General features: G+C 35.3%; 2 protein-coding genes across 2 annotated transcripts in view; one reads left to right on the forward strand and one right to left on the reverse strand.

Annotated features, from left to right (window-relative positions):
* TBCD (tubulin folding cofactor D) overlaps positions 1-20,790 on the reverse strand; it is a gene marked incomplete at its 5' end in the record, with an annotated part of 110,825 nt that extends 90,035 nt beyond the window's left edge. The window contains 6 exons of the mRNA XM_009695624.1: positions 12,155-12,249; positions 15,214-15,288; positions 15,796-15,856; positions 16,624-16,766; positions 17,929-18,061; positions 20,745-20,790. Of these exons, the coding sequence (XP_009693926.1) occupies positions 12,155-12,249; positions 15,214-15,288; positions 15,796-15,856; positions 16,624-16,766; positions 17,929-18,061; positions 20,745-20,790 (553 nt within the window). The remainder of the gene's footprint in view (positions 1-12,154; positions 12,250-15,213; positions 15,289-15,795; positions 15,857-16,623; positions 16,767-17,928; positions 18,062-20,744) is intronic.
* On the forward strand, positions 4,598-7,163 carry ZNF750 (zinc finger protein 750). The gene is made up of 2 exons (XM_009695622.1): positions 4,598-6,021; positions 6,446-7,163. Exons 1-2 carry the CDS (start codon positions 4,598-4,600, stop codon positions 7,161-7,163), a joined length of 2,142 nt encoding a protein of 713 aa, XP_009693924.1.
* Positions 20,791-21,072: the final 282 nt, after the last annotated feature.

Consider the following 21,072-nt stretch of genomic DNA (forward strand, 5'->3'; position numbering starts at 1 on the left):
AGGGAAATATTTTAGTTTGAGAGAAGAACTAACTCTTGCAAGATTTTACAATAATTAACTCTTGTTGATGAAAAGTGTTTTAAGCACCTTTTTTCATACAGGAAATTAATGTATTATATTGAAGTATGACAAAAAGTTGTATTGCTTAAAATTGCTATGTTTAGTTTGCCAACTATTCTGAAGAATAGTACTGTATGAATACAGTAGTGTCGGGTTAATCTGAAAAGCTTGTATGAAAATAAGGTACCCCAGTTTTGATTTATTATTTTTTCCAGCTTCTGGGAATGTAGCATAGAAAAATTGGATTGTTTTGAGTTATCCCCTCTCTAGTTAATTAAAGTGTATTAAGACATTGAATTATTAACTTAATATTTACAAAGATTTTTATTTCTCATCCACGCTGCCTAACCAACTTATTTAATCTCGGTTTCTGTACTTCCTCTCACACGCACGCACACACACGGACACACGCGCGCACTCACACACAAGCAAGCAGCCCTCTTCGGTCCATACCTTCAACACACATTTCCTTCCCAGTCCTCTCCAACCCACTCTTCTCACCCATATTTCCTCCTAATTAACAAACAGTCGCGTTAAATTTTATCTTTCAGTTTAAAGGAACTGGAAGTTTAGAAGGGAGTGGTAGTTAATCACTGGAAAATCTCAGCTAGAATAAAACTCACAAATCTTGTTCTTGCAACACTCTAGGTAGGTGACAATGGCATGTCCTTGAGTTATGCAATAACGCCACATCACAATATTTTAATTATAGCATGTCCTTCAAAATGTTCCACCCCAGTGAGTACTCCTGGTCAGAGAGATCAACATCACCAAAAGGATACTGCAATAATAATGGAGTGTGCATGACAAACTGTTACGTAGTTTGCTAAAGCAGTGTCCTGAAAAGAAATATAATTACCATCCCTGCTTGTAATAAACGACATTTTGAAATTTCCTCTTTGATCAACTGGGCATCTTAAACAATTTAGACTACTTAAAAACCTAAAAAACAACATGCACATATATATGCCTGTGTATGCATGTGTATGAATACATATGTGCATATATGTGTGTATATACTTATACCCACATACATTTTTGTTTATATATTTATACACACATGCACTCAATGTTAAACAATATTCATGTTTTCTGAACTTGCTAATATGTTAAACGCAAAGAGGTAGCAACAACATACTTTTAAAAACAGAAGGAAGAAAACTTGCAGCTATCCGTCTCAGGTTGGAAAGGGCTACAGATTAGAAAGTCATGAGGTGGTACACTACTGACAAGAAACAAACAACTAAGACAACCTTAAGTTTAACCAATATTATCTGAATAACCTGTTTTCAATAAAAATATAAATAAATAATACTACTACATTTCGAAACTAGAAAGAAAAATATAGTAATATATAACTATCTGCTTTTCTAAAATCAGGTATACAGGAAATAAATTCTCAATCTAAAAAAAAAGTTACATGAAAATTATCATCCTGCTACTGAAGAATTTCTTCCCCATTTTTAAAGGATATCACAAGTTACGGCATTCAAGTTTAAGGAAAAAGCAACTACCTACTTGTTTTTTCTTTTTAATGCTAAATTTTAATTTTGGTAACACAAAACATACATTGTACAACTGTAAGTAACTAACATTATTTATATCGAGGCAGTTTTAATTGGTTACACCTATTTTAAACCATTAATGTATTTTCGAGCTGTATGTGTGGGATCAAATAGTTTTAAATTTTTTTTAATTATGAAGTATGCACCTCTGCCAGACAGTCCTGTGTTTTACTTAAGAGACTGGAGGAGAAATTATCCTTCTTGTCTGGGTTTAGAAATATTTTATTACTGGCATTTTTAAACCACGAGAAAAAAAGAGATTAAATAGTAAAAGAGAGAAATAGAACATTCATCTGGCTGACACTAGCCTAAGTTTACAAAAGGGTAAACACCGTTTAAAAGAAGCTACGCGTTCTGCACCTCTGAAGTCAGAGCAGCAGGTTCTGGGAGCGCTACTGTCTGCAGGCTGAGCATGCCATCAAAATAAATTTAAAGAAAAAAAAGCTGTTGTAATTCTTCTGCCGTACACATGGCAAAGAAGCTCCGATGCTCTAAATTTCTAACATTAAAACTGCAACAATGCATTTTTATCTTATTAAGAAACAATAGTTAATACTCTGTTGAACAGGAATAACTTGAATCAAAGTTAAATACCAAGTACAAAGTCGGGGTGGGGGGAACAGGACACACAGGAATTTTCATTATTAAGCAAAGGAAAGCTAGCAGAACAAGAAAATCTAATTAACATCTCTTTATTATAAGTGCTGCACCTGAATGCAAATTCAGACTGTTATCATAAATGGTTCAACTAAGAATGCAATGGAGTTTTGACAACAGTATCTTTTTTTCAAGAATAATTAGTACAAGTACTTCCAAGAAGATATAAAGAACAACAGGTACAAACTGACTCGACCAAGTCCATTACAAACTGTCCACGTTAGTTATACATCATTAGCCAAAAATAAATGCAACAAGCTCACTTAAGGCAGGAAAAAAAGACCAGTTCCCTATCTGGACCTCCTCTCCTATGCCTCAATTTTTAAATTTTTTTTTAAAATGTAAAAGGATTACTCTTAATCTTTCAATAGAGCTCTGGCTATCATTATTTAAAAAAATTTTAGATACTATATGATTTTTTTTTTAATTTATTGAACTACCATCTTAGCCAGACTCCAATGACAAGACTTTAACATGCTGCTGTATAATTCAAATTTTTTTTTCATTGTTACAGTATCAGTATCTAACTCAAACAACCGAAAAAGCTTTGCTAAAACCTGAAAAATAAAAAGCTACTTCTCCACACTTTTTTTTTTTTAAGGCTATCACACATTTAATCATTTGTTAATTTTAAGAAAAAGCTTGATCGTTTTTTTTACTTACAGAGCAGCTTTGCATTTTTCAAGGTACCTTCACAATTATCATTTTAACAAAATTAATATTTCTATGACATCAGAAACAACATTTAATACAATTCGCTAGAATTACTATACCTGATGAAACAAGCAGCAATTCTGTAGCTTTGCCTTCAGTTTTCATAATGTGTTGCATGTCATTTTCTATTAAATAATCTCCGATTTAAGAAATGCAAAACATCTCCACTTCAGCTAAATCTCATAGCATGTAATTACCAGCAATTCTTTTCATAAACTTAGTATTTTAATGCTACTAATTTAAACTTCTATGTAAAAAGCTTTTTTAAAAAAATGTATCAAGCTATCTAGTCACTCTTACAATTAGTATTCCTGTAGTTTCGGGTAAAACAATAGATACAGTACGTGGTTTTGCAACAGTCATCATTTTGATAATGGTGCTTATAGTTCATGATGAAATCATCACTTTTTAGATCTCTGCCATAACACATCCTATAAAATCATGAGAACTTGACTCTGAGAGTTTCTCACGCCTTCAGAATCAGTGAGCATAATGGAACAAGCTGATACAAGCCCTCCTGACTTATCTACTGAGCAAATCATTAGGCTGTATAAAGTATCCACAACCTTAGTTTTTCTGAAGAAAGGCAGATAGATCATTCCCCTATAAATCAATTACTGTCAGACACTTTTTTACCCAAATTAATACACTTGTGCGTCTGCGTGAACGATATGCAATATGTAAGGTGTTACACAGCAGAAGAATGTGAAATGTGTTTATCAAGCAGAAGATTCTATTAGTCAGATATTGCAGTACTCATTTCTCTTAATTGAATTAGGAAGAGGAAGAAAATTGGTGTGGTTTTGTCCTTCGAGAGATTGGCCACTTTTGAGGTATCCATTGAGATTAGGCTGTTAGGAAATGCTATGCCAGTTAAAAGAGGGGGTTGGTCAGTCTCTGAAAAAGCCAAGTCAGCTACCCAAGTGCAACCAATCCACTCCACCCTCATTTCACCCAAGCAGGAAATTCCCTCCTCCCTCTCCCCAACCGGCCCGACAGGCTTGCCCCATATCCAGCTGCTGCCAGGACCTGCCTCTGCTCATCCTACCCACCTCCACTTCTCTCTCAGCAGCTCCACCTAGATTTCTACTTTCATCTTCTGAATGAATGTTCCCTCAGTTTTCAAAGGAAACTCTTTCAAGCCAGTAGCAGTGGCAGGTGACTAGCACTGCTGAAAATTAGGCCACTTCTATGACTATGTTTAGGTGAGGAAGGATGTCAGTTTAATGCATGTCTATCTCAAGTCTGGCATCTAGCATTTTTGTTTTGTTTAAAAAGAAACCCACAACACGCCATATGTAATATGAGGGGGAATACAGTTAAAAGAATGTATTACTCTGTGTTGAGTTCCAGTGTTCCACTACAGCTAATTTTAAACCTTGTGTTACAGTTCCTGCACTACCAGTTGCAAAGGTATTGTTTTCCGGCACCCCCTCTTCCCTGAGACACCACGGGAGTTGGCTTCCTCTCTTCACCTGGGAAGAAGGATTCTAGAAACCTGAAAAACTGGAAACATCAAGAGGCTAAAACTGAGGAAAGCTAACCACAAGAAAGTTTTTATAAAGAACCATTACATTTAATTGTTTAAAGCAGGAAAAAAAATGAGTCTCCTCAAAGAACGTAAACCAAAGAAGCCTCATTACATCCCAAGACCACCAGGAAAGCCATTCAAGTACAAGTGCTTTCAGTGCCCCTTTACTTGCAATGAGAAATCCCATCTTTTTAACCATATGAAGTATGGCCTCTGCAAAAACTCAATCACTTTAGTATCAGAGCAGGATCGCGTTATCAAGTGTCCAAAGACCAGTTCCTTGGAGCCCAAACAGATCAATCAGCTTGAATCTACAGTCAAGCCAAGTTCTTCTAAATCTGTCACAAATGGACTGTCTAATCTCGATTCAAAGCCTCAATATGCTTTTGCAAAAGAAGATGCCAAGGAAAATGTTGAATTACAAAACCAGGCAACAAACACAGCAATTCAAGGACAAAAACCTGCGATTCAGAAGGAATTAACCCCTGCCAGTACTGCAACAGAAAGTGCTATCGGCATGCAGCCCCTTTTGGACAGCATTGTAAGGCCCTCGGCTTTCGTTCCTGTAGAACACAGAGATAGTAAAGGCCCGGAAACTAGTGAAGTATCTGAAATTATATCGCTCTCTAACAAAAGTTCACCTTTTCACACAAAGTCTGCATTTCACGCACCAAGTCACCCATGGAAAGCAGGTTCTCCCTTCCTCCCAGAGTTTCCACATAAAGTTGCTCCCACAAAAGGCTTTGGTTCCATTTCACCTTACATGCAACCGATGATTCCCGAGTACTCACCCCATTTTTATGAGCATAGGCTGGCTATCTACACGCCTTACTTGCTTCCAGGCAATTCAGAGTGTGAAACCTCTGCTCTGTCTGTCTATGGCACACAAGATCAAAGACATTTCCTTCCCCATCCTGGGCCACTTCCAAAACCCATAAATTCGTCAGCGTATGAACACTATCGATTGTTCCAACAATATCACTCCACTCCTCCAATACCATATGGATTTTGTAGGCCAACAGATCCTCCGTTTTACAGATTTTCACATGTAGCTGGTATTAACAGAGATCAAAATTCTCATCTAATGGAAGAAACTACCTTGCTTTATCCAGCTTCTTTAAGCCCATCCCAACAATACCCTCTAAGTTCACATAAAAAACAAGCAGATTATGAAAAAGAAATTACATTATTGCATGCCAAAAGTCACTCCAAAGATGACCAAAATGAAAGAGAGAACGCTAAAATGAGCCCTCTTGCAGGAAGTGCGGCAACAGGCTCTCCTGGCAGACCTAGCCCAACCAACTTCACTCAGACAAGCCATGCATGCGAAGGCTTATTCGACCTCTCTAACAAGTCATCTTCCACATCGCTTGGCAAGTATGATCAACCAGAAGAAAACCTCACAGCTTTCAGACCTGTGAGAAAAAGCACTGACCAACCAACTCTACTTCAAAGTGTGCCGACACAGCAAGATAGAGGAGATTCACCGACCAGGTAAAATAATAAAATCACTTTGCAAATTCTTGTCAGATTTACTAGGGACACACAAAGATAGATGAAAGCATTTCATGCAATGCCCCTAAAATATATTTAAATTTACGGCATTGAGATAACTTGATCTATATTAACTGTGGAAAACACCATACAACTCACAGTTGCTGCAGTGAGTAGACCACTCATCCTCCTTAAGCATATCAGGTATTTCCAATACCATTACTATGCATGTGTCTACATTTCAGTAAATTACCTGTATTACAGTGATGTGTATGGTGAAAGGGACTTGGGGAAGTTAAAGGAGAAACAACAAAATTGTCAGACTTCTAGACAGGTTTTTTTCCTCTTCTTCCTGCCCACTTCCTCAGCCCCAATTTAATAGAGCAACTGACAGTGAATTCTCTTTTCTCCTCATTTCTTTCAGTATTAATGTCACTGATGAAGATTCACATACACAGAACGAATGCCATAACAATGAAGGCTCACTGTCCAACACGGAAGAAGATACAGGGATAGTTCCCCTCAATCTTTCAAAAAAGGCTGACACAAACACAGGACCTATTCACGAACATGCATACAAAACCACATCCAAAACAGAAAGTCAGAACTTTCTGGAATTGCAAGACATGCCTCTCAACCTCTCAGTAAAAGATTCCTGTAACACGGTAAGCCTGAAAACATCATTCCACAGTCCATCTCACGATAATGGTGCTGCTACTTCTCCAAACACTGAAAACGAAACCTCTGGAGCAGATGCATGTAACCCCAAGAACCCTACTAACAGTGCCTGTGACAAATCTTTCACAGCTCCCCGTAATGAAGCTCAAGACTTAAGAATAATTGACAACTGTGATGAACAAAAACAAACAGCAGCTGTAGCTCTCTGTCAACTGGCTGCATATAGCCCAAACAAAGTTAGAATGGACAACGAAGGGCAGAGTCCTCAGGACAGTAATGTTTCATGTACAGAAGCTACTCTTAATTCTTCTGATACTCAGGATACTCAGTGCAATCAAAAAGTAAAAGGACAAAAAAGGACAAGTCAAAAAGAATCAGCAAAATCACACCAAGGCACTAAAAGAGTAAGGCCAAATGACTGTAGCAGAGTCTTCACTTTAAGGAAGAGAACAAGAGTATCTTAATACTTCACTTTCCAAAGAGTTTCTGGTCATAGAAGCTAGTTACCAGCAACATCGTACAATTTCTGCAAACCGTTTCTTATTGGGTTTGGTCCCTGACAAGATACATTCAATCTCTCCCATGTAAATAATGTTCATATTTTTATATTAATATTTTTAAGTAACTGAACTTTCCCTTGTATAAGCTCAGATTTTGATGAGTGAATTTTTGCATTCGTTACTAAAGCCAAAGTACATTAGATGAATCTTTAAGGTTTTTTGCAATTGTATTGATGTAAAATAACTTTTACAACTACTTTTCTTAAAAGTTGTTTAATCTCTAGAAACAATATTGTTCAATAACATACTGTCATAGTCTTTTTCAGGCTTAATTTCATTTAATAGGGTTTTTTTGTTGGTTTTTTTTCTTTGAAAAACTTTTTATTTCACTGTGCAGTAGTTTAAATAAGCTTAAGATTAAACCTGGCTATTTAGAATTTACTGTAGAAACTGTTCTGTGTATGAATGCACTTTGCCATTATGCCATAATACAAAACAACAGACCAAATTTTGTTACTGAGAGGCAGATGCCAGTTTAAACAAACTAATCCAAACCTTGTATAAGCAAGCTTTTCTTATGTCGACTAAGAACAAGATTCAAGTTAAACCAAAGAAACCCTGCACCAATTTAATAAATGCAGTTTATGTTCACCTTTAGTTGAATCACTATGAAAACAATACTGAAAATTTGAAGATCTAAACAAATTAAGTGCCTAATCCTCTGAGGTTAGACAGACACTGGGCCACCTTCAAACTCCAATGAGGCAAACTCTCCTGGTGAAGGTCTTATTTCGATACACATGTATCGCTAATTATCAGTTTCAACATGCTTCTACATACATCCTAAAACTATTTTCTGTTTCTAAAACTGTGTATATAAACTTGGAACTTTTCAAATAAATCTGTGACCTGTACTTAAAATATACGGAAAGTCATTAATGAACACAAATACATTCACTACACTATCTGTAACATGTATTTTAAAGAAAAATTAGCAAAGAAATTGCAAGCTAAATTTTCAGTTTGCAAGTCGAATTTGGCATGGAATACCAATCAACTCTAAAAAAGGAGCTTCCTTCAGTGAAGGAAGTTCACTGCAGACTAATTCATCCGTACTTTAGCTCCATATTAGAAACCTCAGAATTCCCTCTGCCTTAAAGCTGCTGTCCAGCTTATCAAAACTTCTACAAAAGTTTAACTAAAATAAGGCTGTTCCACTGTATAAACACCCTGTGTAAATTTGCACAGTATGCACTATCAGTCTAAGTAAAGCAAACCCCGACTAAGTATCATTCACTTAAAACTATGAGTATGCATTTCTCATTGATTCATTATTCAGGTAAGAGACATCCTCAGCTGCCTAAACATTACTAGTAGGTATAAGGATATGTATAGTAAGGAAGCAGAGCTACATTCAATACAATGTAGAGTTCCCAGATTTTTTTTTCTAATTTTTTGTGCTATGGTGTTTTGAGCTAACAGCTCAGCCAGAGCATTGCAAGAAGTTTACCATTACACACTAAATTACAGGGATAAAGTTTCTGAGCTGAGAAACAAAAAAAAAGAGTAACAACATTGATCTTTAATTTAATCTTTCATAGAGAAAAGCTTTTCCTAGGTTATCAAAAGACAAGAGTATCCATCTGAGTTTGAACAAAGGGAATATGGTAACAGAAAAAAATCCAATTAAATTACAACTGCAAGGCAGTAAGAAAGTATGAGGTATCAAGTTGTATACATCAGTACATGAGGAAACAAGGAGAAAGAGCTGCTTTCTAGCCCAAGTTTAAAGCTTCAAGTTTAGGGACATATGCTACTAAATCTATAACTTCCAAACATGAAATTATAGAGTCTAGTGTCACCGCAGCTGGTTTTTAAACTACATTAAACTATTTGCCTCACTAATCTCTGGAAGCAGAAAGTTTTGTAGTTTCCCTCATTGTAAAAAAATCTCATGCATCTCTTTTATTGTTAATTTGAATTGCTTTAAGTCAACAAGGACAAACTTTTTGGTGGTTTTCCATACAATTCGAGTCTTTATTCTTGAATTCATCTCTATACAAATACTGTTCTTAAAAACAAGCTCCAGTGGTGAAGTCTACCTCATCTCCATTCCTCAAATTAAACAAAAACAGGCTGAACAGAACCATGAAGACTAAAAGTACTCAAACAGCTCTCCACAACTTGATTTCTGTCCTTCCTAACAGAAATCCTTCTAACTCAATGTCCACAAACAAAATATTGTAGGACTCCAGTTCCTTTCGAGTAAGAAAATCAGTCCTAAAGTTTATCTAATTATTCTCTTGCTGCAATTTATACCCATTTCCTGTAGTCTTGTTCTGATCATGGAAAATAGTTGTCAAAAGTGAAGGTTTTCTTTTAAGAGGAAGAGAATAAGCTTTCAGTTTTGTCTTCTCTCAACGAAATAACCTTAGTTCTTTCAGTCTTTCCCTGTCAGTCTTATTTTCTGTTCTTCTCAGGATTCCTAAAGCTAGCTTTCTTTAAATAAACTTTTAAGTTTGATGTCCTGAGTACCCTATGTGTCATAATTTTAGTATCAAGTGAGATGGAAGGATTACCACACTCTGTTTACGATCTCTTTTTCACCATCTTGTTATACTGAGCTAAATAAAATTGTTGGTTGATGGGGATGACCCATATGAACTCTTAAGTCCTTTCCTGTATAACTGCGGCCTACAAGTGACTCCCTATATCTTGTAGTTACTTATTCCTAACTAGGAATACTACTTTGCACTTGTCCTAATTTCTTAAATCATTCTGTTGACAATTTGAACATAAGTCTGTCTTTCAAAGTACAACACAGTTCCTCTTAACATCACTGTGTTAGCTTTTCTTCCAACTTCTGAAATTCATTCCTTTGTCTTTCTCCAAATTATTATAATCAACTTTGAATTTGGATTGGATAACTTATGTAAAGCAAAATTGAACAAGGCAGATTTGCAAATTAAACTAGAATATACTGCATGCAGTATAATTATTTTTTCAAATTAATTCAAATGGAAAACAAGTCCATTAAAGCAAAAGGAAAAAAAAAACCACACCCACAGAGAAGGGACAATATCAATGGCTATTCTGCAGCCTAGATCTGCTCAACGATAATAAAGGTTTGATCTGATGAAGATATAACATGATTTGTCATTACCAGTTATATTCTTCACTAGCTGCATGCCATTTTATGTCCAAGTCTTTCCAAATTCTATCCCTACAAATTCAGACTATCCTCTTTTACTCATCCTTCACAATAGCATACCTTTCTGCCTTCTGTATAACTCATTCTTGCAAAGGAGTTGCAGTTTAGTCAAGATAGTCTCCGATTACGTTTCTTACCCATCTTTTTATATAACAACTGCTGGAATTCTTAGCAGTGTTTTATTAAGAAACTTCCAATTCCTATAAAATCATTCTTCCTTAGACTTTTATGCCTCTCTCTTTCCCAGAAAGACCTTGCCACCATAACTGCGTTCTCTCCTCCCCCTCCTCTCCTATCTTAACTTTATATTCTTCCACCTCAGTAATAGAAGGCTACATCTTATGCAATCTGACAAATTAAAAATTTGCATACAAACCTATGTATATTAAAATCACCTTCACAGGCAGCAATATATTTTCACTGCACCTCTGCAGAAAAAGAAGGCTATGAAGGATACAACTATCATCCCCATTCTACATATACAAAAACTCGACCTAAAAAGTTGAGAGATGGTTTCACAGCACAGGTCAAATCACTGGCAGAGCTAGGATTCACTCATGTCTTTTGCAGTCCTATACAATATCAAACTTGCATGAAACTTCCCGTTTAGATAAAAAAGTTCTATTACATGAGGCTATCCTGATTCCCTGACAGAGCTCTTCACTTTTGGTTTTGTTAGAACTAAAATAGAGGCTTACCTTTGGATGACTTCCTATTCCTAAAGTTGGGGGGGGGGGGGGATTAACTGTTTCATCTTTATCATACATGGACAAAAGTAATTAGAAAAGGGAAATCAACTGAAGGCCAGCTGCACAAAAATTTTCACATGCAAAACAGATACTATATCAGACATGAACTCTTTTCATGGAGACAGAATAATAAACTGTATTAAATACCATATTTTACAGTCTCTTCTAGAGCAAGTCAACAGATTTTCAGAATAGAAAAGATTTGGCAACCTCACTTACTAGTATGAAACACCAGTTTTGAAACCTTTTTGAAAATTAGCGTTCAACTTCTCTGTTCAACACAGGACTACCAGATGAGATCAAAAGAACCATCTAGCCCAAGATATTGCTGTAAAAGTGCCCAATAGTGGATGTGTACTACTATGTTATGCTCTTGTTATTTCAACCCTATAAAAAAATTGACAAAACAGAGAACTACCACTTTCACATTAATATCTCTGTACTTCAGTGTATGTTGATACATACAGAACACACAAACAATTCCTCTGCCCTGTTATTTCTCTTTCCATCCTTATATTTCAAAAACCCAGGAAAAACTTAAACAGTTCATGTATCAATTACATAAAATTGGCCTCTGAAATTTAATCAGAAACAAACAGCATAAGCTACTAGCTTTAAAGTGCAAGTTAGTCATCAATTATTTAATATAGTCTATTTAAATAATGACAGTGACACAATATAGAGACATACAGAAATATTTTTATACAACTGTACAAAGAAACATGGGAGGGAGGAACCAAAAAGAAAACCCCGAGAAACTAATTTCATTTTGGAAAGAAAAATTTATTAAGTATAAAAAAGGCACATCCAAGACAATGCTTTTGACAAAGGTACCTTAAATATCCTTATAGGTATATTTTTTATTCTAGAATTCAATACTATAGTCATTTTTCAGCACACTCACATCAGGAAATTCCAGTCTATTGCCACACATTCAATCTCTAATACTATAAACTGTTAATTCATGAACTTACTAACATTCAGCAACAACTCACCATCTGAAATTCGTGAAGGGAGTAACAATCCTCTTCTGCCTAATTCAGCCAGAGCCAGGCATCCACCATGCCATGCATTGTCTGTTTCCTGGAAACTAATTTCAGAACAAAGACAAGTTTTGTTACGATTAGCCTTCTCTTTTTGGATTTCCTTTTTCATGGTGAATTCCTAACATTTTAAAAGACACATAATCCAAACTAGTACATGTTTATTGTCTAATTAATCCTGTTAGACTTCTAAAATATAAAAATGACAAGTTGAACATGTTTTCTTTCCCATTTTGTGCAGCATAAATACTGCTGTAAACATGATCAAATAAGCAAAAAACCCCATTTATCAATATAAATGTAACCTCAATACAAGAGTCCAATACCTGAAACTCATCCAGAAAAGGAAAACAACTTTCTAGTACAGTGGCAAAAGATGCAGATTTACAGAACATACCCAAAATAACTAATGAATTTAGTGCCAAACACAGTCCTCAACTAGCAAAAGAGGTTCAAGTGATAGTTTCCAATAAATATACTGGAACACACTATATGAGCTTATACAGTGAGCAAACAGTGGTGTTTATCCACCTTTAAAAACATTAAACAAAGCAACTTGTAGTGAACACAAAAACATCAAAAATAGGACACAATTTTTGATGGACTGGCAGATAAAGGAGTGAAAAGGGGAAAGGCTGCATGATTGCTAAACATGCAAAAAGTTCACTGTGTATTAAACTAGGAACAGGAATCTAAGAATGAAACGTTGAACAGACTAGGTCCTATCAAAGCCTCCTCTCTCCCATCCTCTCACCCAGTATCCTGTCTCTGACATTGACCAATAGCAGATGCTTAGCCAAAGACAAAGCATAAAGGATCATTCCCTTATTAGCCTCCTCCTAGCTTTGGCAAGCAGCAGTGCAGAGACTTCCCAAGCCAGGGGTTGCAGCAAAAATGTCATATTTAATACGCTCTGATGGGACTCTTTTCCATTAATTTATATAATCTCTTTTTGAACTCCCTTTACAATTCTGGCTTCCATAACATCCTGTGGCAATGACTTCCACAGTTTAATTATAATTGTGTGAAAATGTACTTCCTGATGCTTCCCAGTTCTTGCATTATGAGAAAGAGTGAATAGTAAACAATTACTTGCTTTCCCTCTTTCTTCCATATCTATGATTTTATATACCTCCATTATATCCCTCTACTTTTTCTTTCCACTTGGAAGAATCCCCATCAGTTAAATCACTTCTCAGTGATTCAGTTTTGTTTTCTCTTCCTTTCCTAATAACATCTAGCGTTCCATTTGCCTTCTTTTTCTGACAGCTGCTGAGCACTCCACTGACATTCTGACAGAACTATTAGCGACTTCAAGATCTCTTTCCTAACTAGTAATAACTGTTTTACAGCTAGCTGCATTTTTCCCCTAAGTGCATTAGTTTGTATTCATTAGACATTATATTTCATATGCTATTTACTGTCTAGTTACTTAACTTAGGTTTATATAATATTTTCTTTTCTGTCATCTTTAGTTTTCACCGCATTAGCTAACTTTAAATCATCAAATGATTTCATCACTCCATTGTTCACCTTTTTTCCAGGATCCTTTATAAGTATACTGAACGGCACAGGGCTTATACAGACCCCTGCGGGACTGTGCTGATAATCTCACTACATTGTGAAAAACGATCACTTATTTCTTCCCTTTCTCTTCTCTTTTAATCTATCTACATATAAGAAATCCATTCTTCTTATCGCAAGAGGTATAACAAAGTGCCTCTGACTAGCAACTGACTCATTTTTATTCTGGTCACTAGATATTTAGTGCAAAGAATATAGAAGAGATTCCCTTTGTCCTTGTCAACATTTGTTCCCAGGTGCTTCTGAAGAAAGCAGGTCACACAATTACTAGTTGGATTACTCATCCCTATGACTTGAAAAACAGAGAAAGAAAACACAGTGAGTACAGGTCTTTGAAGCTCCAGGGATAATTGAGATCATCAGCACCTCTTAAATTAATCACAGTAACACAGTGGAAGTATCACCTAAGTAGATACTTTCTTTGCAAGTTCTTAAGAGTTTATACCTTTTTTAAATGTGTTATCCTTTGACCTGGTATTTTTAATTTGTACTCACAACCAATATGAGAAGATTTTTTAAAACTGAGTACATCTGAGTGACAAACTGAACATTGCCAATATTTTTTGTCAACAAAGAAACTCTTTTTGTTATTAGCCTACTCTAAAATACCAGTTTAGATCTTAAAGCTCAATTACTCAATGTAGACCTGGTGAGCAATTTGAAATTAAAAAAAAAAAAGTATATGATACTTGTTTAATAACTTAGCCCTCTACATCCTCTACACTGATGCAGAAACAAGACATCCAACAATAAAGCGCATCAAAGACATCCTAGCAACTACATGCCCAAGCGCCTCTCTGACATGGCCAACAGTATATGCCTTAAGTATAGTACAAGAACAAGCATATTGCAACACTTTCCAGACTCCAGCAGATCATGGACAAGTCTGCAGAAACTGTCAGCATCCACAACATCCTTCGACAAGAGGTTTTTACAGTTTAACTATGTGCTGTGTGAATAACCACAGCCAAACCTGCCACCTGATACTTTAGTTTGCATTCAATAATGTATAATCTAAAGAGCAATCATCTCCATCCCATTCATGATTTCATAAACCTCTATTATACCCCATTTCTTATCTCTGGTGATGCTCAGAACCCTTTTGAATACCATTTCCAGTTCTACTGTAATTCTGAAGATGCACACAACACTCAAGACACGAGTACACCAGGAAGTTTTAAAGCAGCAAGTTAATGAGCATTTTTTACTTTTATTTTTCTGAACTTTAGAATGGGGTCGAGATGAAGGATTAGGAATAATTTCTTTATTGAACACCCTCAGCATATCCGTGCCTTAGAAGATTTGGAAATCTGGGAGAAGGGCAACAAAATTTACAGATTTTTAGATCTGTTTTCCTAACTGTTGTCCTCCTGTTTCATAAGCAGACATGTTTCAGATGCATGCAAAGCATGAAATAAGATTTTTACCTAAAACAGTCCAACAGAGACCCAATCACGTCATCTGCTAATTCTTTTGGAAGTCTTCCAGTTATTCTACCAATTCTACAGAAGTTAAAAGGAAAAAAAAAAGCATACAGTGATTCATTAGTACTACATTTGATGAATAACTCCTATAAAAAATTTAGTTGCTGGAAACTTACAATAAGATTACAGATTTCAAGATGACAATGCACTACCCTAACACCATTACCCTAAAGCAAGAGTCTCAAATTTGAAGCAAAAGCTACACAGTAGCGAACTTACAACAGAAATACATTTTTTTAAAGTGGAAGAGAAGAACACATTTTTAAGAAATGCTACTTTACACACTTTAAATCAAGTCTTATGCAGAATGTTTATTTCCAAACCTATCTGAATTTTTCCTGAAGACTAGCTCCATTTCAGATCAGAAAAAGATACAAACATGGCTTTATACCATGAGCTGTACTAAAGCCATTTGAAGTAACTGTGAATATTGACAATACACACAAATTATCAATCATGGATTATATCAGACTGTATTTCTATGTTGTTTCGTTTATTAGTTTAGAGTAACCATAAGAAACCTACCCTTTTGCTGCAGACCACCTGACAATAGTGTCTTTGTCTTTCAGTCCAACCAACAATTGCTCTGCAGATAAAATGTTCAAAATTCATTTTCCTCTTAAGAAAACCACCTCTTAGTTTAAATAAAAATATTTGTATCTAAATGTCTTCTATTTGTCACAGAGTATGACTTGAAATCAAAGAAATAAGAAAGATGTCAAAATCATTTTCTAAAAGAGAAAATTTGGGTTGAAATTTTAAGTACTATGGAAGATTCAAAATGGAGGTTATGGTGGTTTTTTTCAGTGGTTCATTAGATTATTCTGTTATAAAAGTCTTCTGATGCAATTTTTGCTTATTTATTTACAGCATAACCATCAGCAAGCTAGCAGAGGACCTGCTGTATGACTGCATACTAATAAAAAAAATGCTGTTCCTGTGATACTACCACAACTTAAAAATTTCAACCATAATTCTTTAGCTTTCAAGTAACACAATTTTTTGTTTTGTTTTTCATTATGAATTTCAATTCATCATTCTATCTGTGAAAGGTTCAAGAGATCTCTTTCATATTACTGGATAAAATAGGCAAAATGTATTTCAATAACTCCACCCCCCAACTCCACAACAAATGCTACAGTATTGAGTTTCTGCTTGATATGCTGAAATCCAAATCATTTGACAAAAATATAGTAGATTTTATTCAGTTGCGTAGACTGAAATTTTACAGTCTTTCCAATTGTTCACATTAGCACAGATACCCACATGACTTTCTTAGCCCTAAGCAGGTTGTTTTCCAATATATGTTTAATTTGCAGGCATAACAATAATTTCTGTCCAGTTTTAACACACCTACAACATTTTCAATCTCTCCTGGAATGTCATATTCCTCTTCATCATCAGCTTCGTTAGCAGCAACTGTTATCATTTGATTCTGCACAACTGAACCTTGAGCTTGCAGATTGGCAGCCAGAGATCGACAGCCACGCTGGTATCTGCACAAGAAACAAATCAGAAAAATATATTAACTGTGTCTAAATTCCAACTGAAATGGGTACATATCGTCATAAAGCCTGCTTGTCAAGTTACTACACCTCCCAGTAGCTCTCCAGTTATTTAGTGGTTGCTTTAAAAGAAAGAGAAAAGCATCCCATTCTCCTTTCTCCTGACCCAGTTGTCTCTTTTCCAAGGTGAGAAGAGCAAGACTATTTAAATGGTTCCTTTTCATTATCTCTCCCTTTCCTGCTTTAGTATAACCTACTTTCCATTGCCGACAATAAAGGGAGGCAAAATTCCCATGCCCTAAAAACCTCCCCCAAACCTAAAAAAAAATAGATTAATAAAATCAACTTATTAAAATTTGTTTTTTAAATGTTAAAGCTAGCTTAGTACTTTCTGACCAAGCTGTACTCAGATATTTAGCCTGTGGTGTAGATACATACTTACAAAAGACATACTTTACATGCTAAACTGACTTTTGCCATTGGGCAAGGTACACTCTCCACCTAAAAAGAATTTTCTATGCCTAAGGACGTTCTCAAAAGTTGGTAAAAGAAATACAACAAAAATAGTCACCAAGGGAGCCTGCAATTTTAAAATATCAGTGCGAGAAATCTAAAAAAGAGTTTGCCCTCTGGCAATAAGTAAGACCAGACACCAAAACCTGACTAATATGCAAAATGAAATTGGGATTGCAAACCACTTTTCCCCTGTGAACTTTCTATCGAATCAGGGTAGAACTATGTAATGGAAAAAGTTATGCTGACTCTTACAAAATTGTACTAAATCAACCGCAGTAACAAAGGTCACTGTCTTCCCATCTTTACCAAATTATGCATTATATAGGAACAGGCTTCTGCTTGTGTAACGTGCTACGTGAAAAGTCAAAAGATTTGGCTTGTCACAGCACTAGTTTACTATACCAAAACTGAAAAAAATTACAGGAAACTAAATACAGTAGAAGATATCTACTTTTTCCAAATAGAGCAAATGAAGAATGTGTTCATCCCCATAACATGGGGATTTCTTTCTTTCTCTTTTAGGGGAGATTAGGAGGGCAGAAGGCCAGTAGTCAAATGTATGTATTTAAGTATTTCTGAGTTTTTTGAGTGCTTTTGGATTTATTTTTTTAAAAAACTGTTTCAGCTTTAAACTAACCTCCATTTTGCTACCTTCGGTTTCACAAATGTCAGGCCAAGTCGTTGAACAAGTTTCATCCCTAGCTTGCGAAGAACCATCTGATTACTTTCTGACAGCTTGCAGTTATCAAGACACTCAAGTACCGTAGCAGCTGTAAAAGAAAATACACATGCTAGAAAAACTGGTTTTAAAAAAATTTCAGTAAGAAAAATTTGTAAAGTTTTAAAAGTTTTTTAGAAGATTTAGATTTAGTCTTATTACCTATTTTGTAGTAGCTTTGACACAGGTCAAATAGTGGTAATACCCTTCACCTACCAAACAGGAAGGATTGCTTTAAGGATTACTTTTGACTATGAAACTTATAATGAATCTGAGAGTATTTATGCCTCTAATTCTCAGTGGAAGTAACACATTCAAGTATCTTTCAGGGTCTAAGAACTTTCAGTAGTCTAACAGAACCAGGAGTCAGAAAATCTAATTCATTTACTCTGCAGCCAGTTTCTGCATACTAAGAAAGCGTTCCCTTTCCTCATTCATTATTTTCAAGCAGCATCAACTTAACTCCTCTGGAACAGAAATTTTTATGACAACTAATGTCCATAAACATTTAGACATGAGAAATACTGTGTATGTGTAAACAATCGGCAGCAAAACCTTTCATTTGGGCACATCAAAGGTAACAAAGTTATTTGTCCAGCAAAGTAAAAAAAACACAGACGAAAGAAGAATCTTAGATTAATGAATATAAGGTTCCAGAATTCAAAATTTTCACAAGGAACACATTCCTGTTGCAAATAAAATAGTCCTTTTGCCTGAAACAATTAACGACTATTTTGAAGGCTGATCATTAGTTAATAGAGAATAACAACTTGGGCTCTGAAGGACGTACCATTCTTGCTATAAACACTGCAAATATGGAATCATACTGGCAAAATACTCTGCAATCTCTTACTACAGTCTCGAATCAGGGTTTTCAAAATATTAAGAGATCAAAGGTATAACAATTATTTCAAAATCTGAGAAACTGTAGGATGTGACTCAAAAATCTCAGGTTTTAAAAAGGCTTATTATTTACTCTGACGTACTAAAATATTAATAAAATAATACATTCAGACAAAAGGGTAAAGCCAGTAATGAATATTACTTCAATACCTTCCGGCAACCTGGATTTTTTTGCAGTTGTAAAGCTAGACAGACTAAGAGTTTAGGAAGAAGAGACTGCAGCAACATCAACATTCACAGATAGAAAAAAAATTAAGAATATATAAATATAAGCCTCTTCCAAGTCCTGCCAACTCTTGAATCACTAAAATATCTCCAGACCCATGCAAATGGCTTCAGAACTAGCGCTCATTTTTAAAACAAGTTCTATGTTGCAAAAGATTTCAAACAGTATCTTCCTTTGACATTTATCTATTTTTTCATATTTGATCCTCAGATTTGTTATAACCTGTAAAAATTAAAATTCTTTAATATTTTTTGTGTCTCACATTTTCTTATACCCAATAGTTTCTTTATGAATATTTGCTTCTTATTTGTAAGCATTCTCTCTTTTCAATAGTAGATTTATTCATCGGTATGCCCCTGATTTTTCTCTTATTACCAGACTCATAACTACTTAATATTCTTTCTATATGCCATAGGCCAAAACATCTAATTTTACCAGCAAGGTTAATGTTGTGAGCCAAGTATCTTCTTTTCATATCGATTATGACTATTGTCTTGTACAGTTGTACTTTTTACATTACATAATTTTGTGTTATATCATATTTTATCTAGCCCGTTTATTTTTCTGCTTATCCGGCAGTTTTATTCCTCTTTAAGTTTCCCCAGTGCTGTCTGCCATTTCTATGCGATGACATTCTTCAGTATTTTCTATTCGTTCCTGACCAGTTGTACAGCACATATGTCATTCCATTCTGTTTGGCTTCACTATCTTATCTCCATCTTTACCCATATCTCAGGCATTTTGTATGGAAGTATCTGCATCTCAGACTTAGTAGATGGGAGAATAAAAACATTTCCAGCACTAGATCTACGAAGTTTCTTCTTGGAAGACAAAATAAATACCATTAAGTAAAATCATAAGCATTCTAAAGTGAGTTTACATCATTGCTTGATTCCTATGAATAGCACTGCTGGTGTTTTGATAAGCTCCACAAAACTGACAAGGTCTTTTGTAGTGTTTTGTAATTAGCCATCAGTAAAAAACAAGCTAGTATTTTGCAGTCAGTTCTGACCATATTCCAGGATTCACCATGAGATTAATATAAACTCAAACATGCAGCTACACTGTTCAGAACTTCTGTGCTCTCCTTTTGGGTACCTGTCTATCCTTAACTGCATCCATTATAATCTCTTTTCACTAAAATTTTTTTCTCAATAGTATCACTACACGATTCCAGCCTGGTCCTGTACACAGCAGATTCTTTAAACCTGGGTTTTCCAAAATCTTGCTCATGTTAAAACTTGAAGATTTTCTGCAAACTTTTCAGCTGCAATATGTATAAAACTAGTTTATGTTCTAATGCATTTTTTAAAAAATTTTGCACGTCTTATAGTTTATATATTCTGTGTTCAGCTTTTGTATTATAGCAATGGCAAATGTGACAACCTGCCAAATTCTTTGATGAGCTGTTCCAACATAACATTCCCCAGTGGTGGCTGGTCCTCCCTCACTGTCATCTCTTCTTTTTTTCCCCTCATTTTGCATGCTTTATAACTCCCCTGTTGATTTCACTCTTTACAGCAACCACTTGTTATTAGTTTAATCTTCCTTTCCCTTTTTTATTGGAATGGCTATAAAAACAGAAATCAAGACATTACAAACTTACCATATGGTAAACAATCTTCTCTTTTGCCATGTTTAAATAACTGTGCCTACAATCAAAACAGGGAAAACAGACATAGGAATATAGAGATTCTGTAGCACAATATATCAAGCATGTAGTTTTATAATACTTTTTAATGTTTTTGCAATAATCGGTAGTGTTTATTAATTAAATAGCACAAAAGGAAAAGAGTCTCGGGGTGCAGTTTTACTGCTTTGTAAGTCAATGCAGTCCCCTCCCATCCATACAGTCACGCAGGCAGCCATCTCAGGGAGCTGAGATAGCCAAAAACCACTCAAGAGAGAATGAACACCAAAGAAAAGAAAAAGAG

Source organism: Cariama cristata, unplaced genomic scaffold (genome assembly GCF_000690535.1).
Source record: "Cariama cristata isolate BGI_N322 unplaced genomic scaffold, ASM69053v1 scaffold10232, whole genome shotgun sequence".
NCBI classification, from domain to species: Eukaryota; Metazoa; Chordata; class Aves; order Cariamiformes; family Cariamidae; genus Cariama; species Cariama cristata.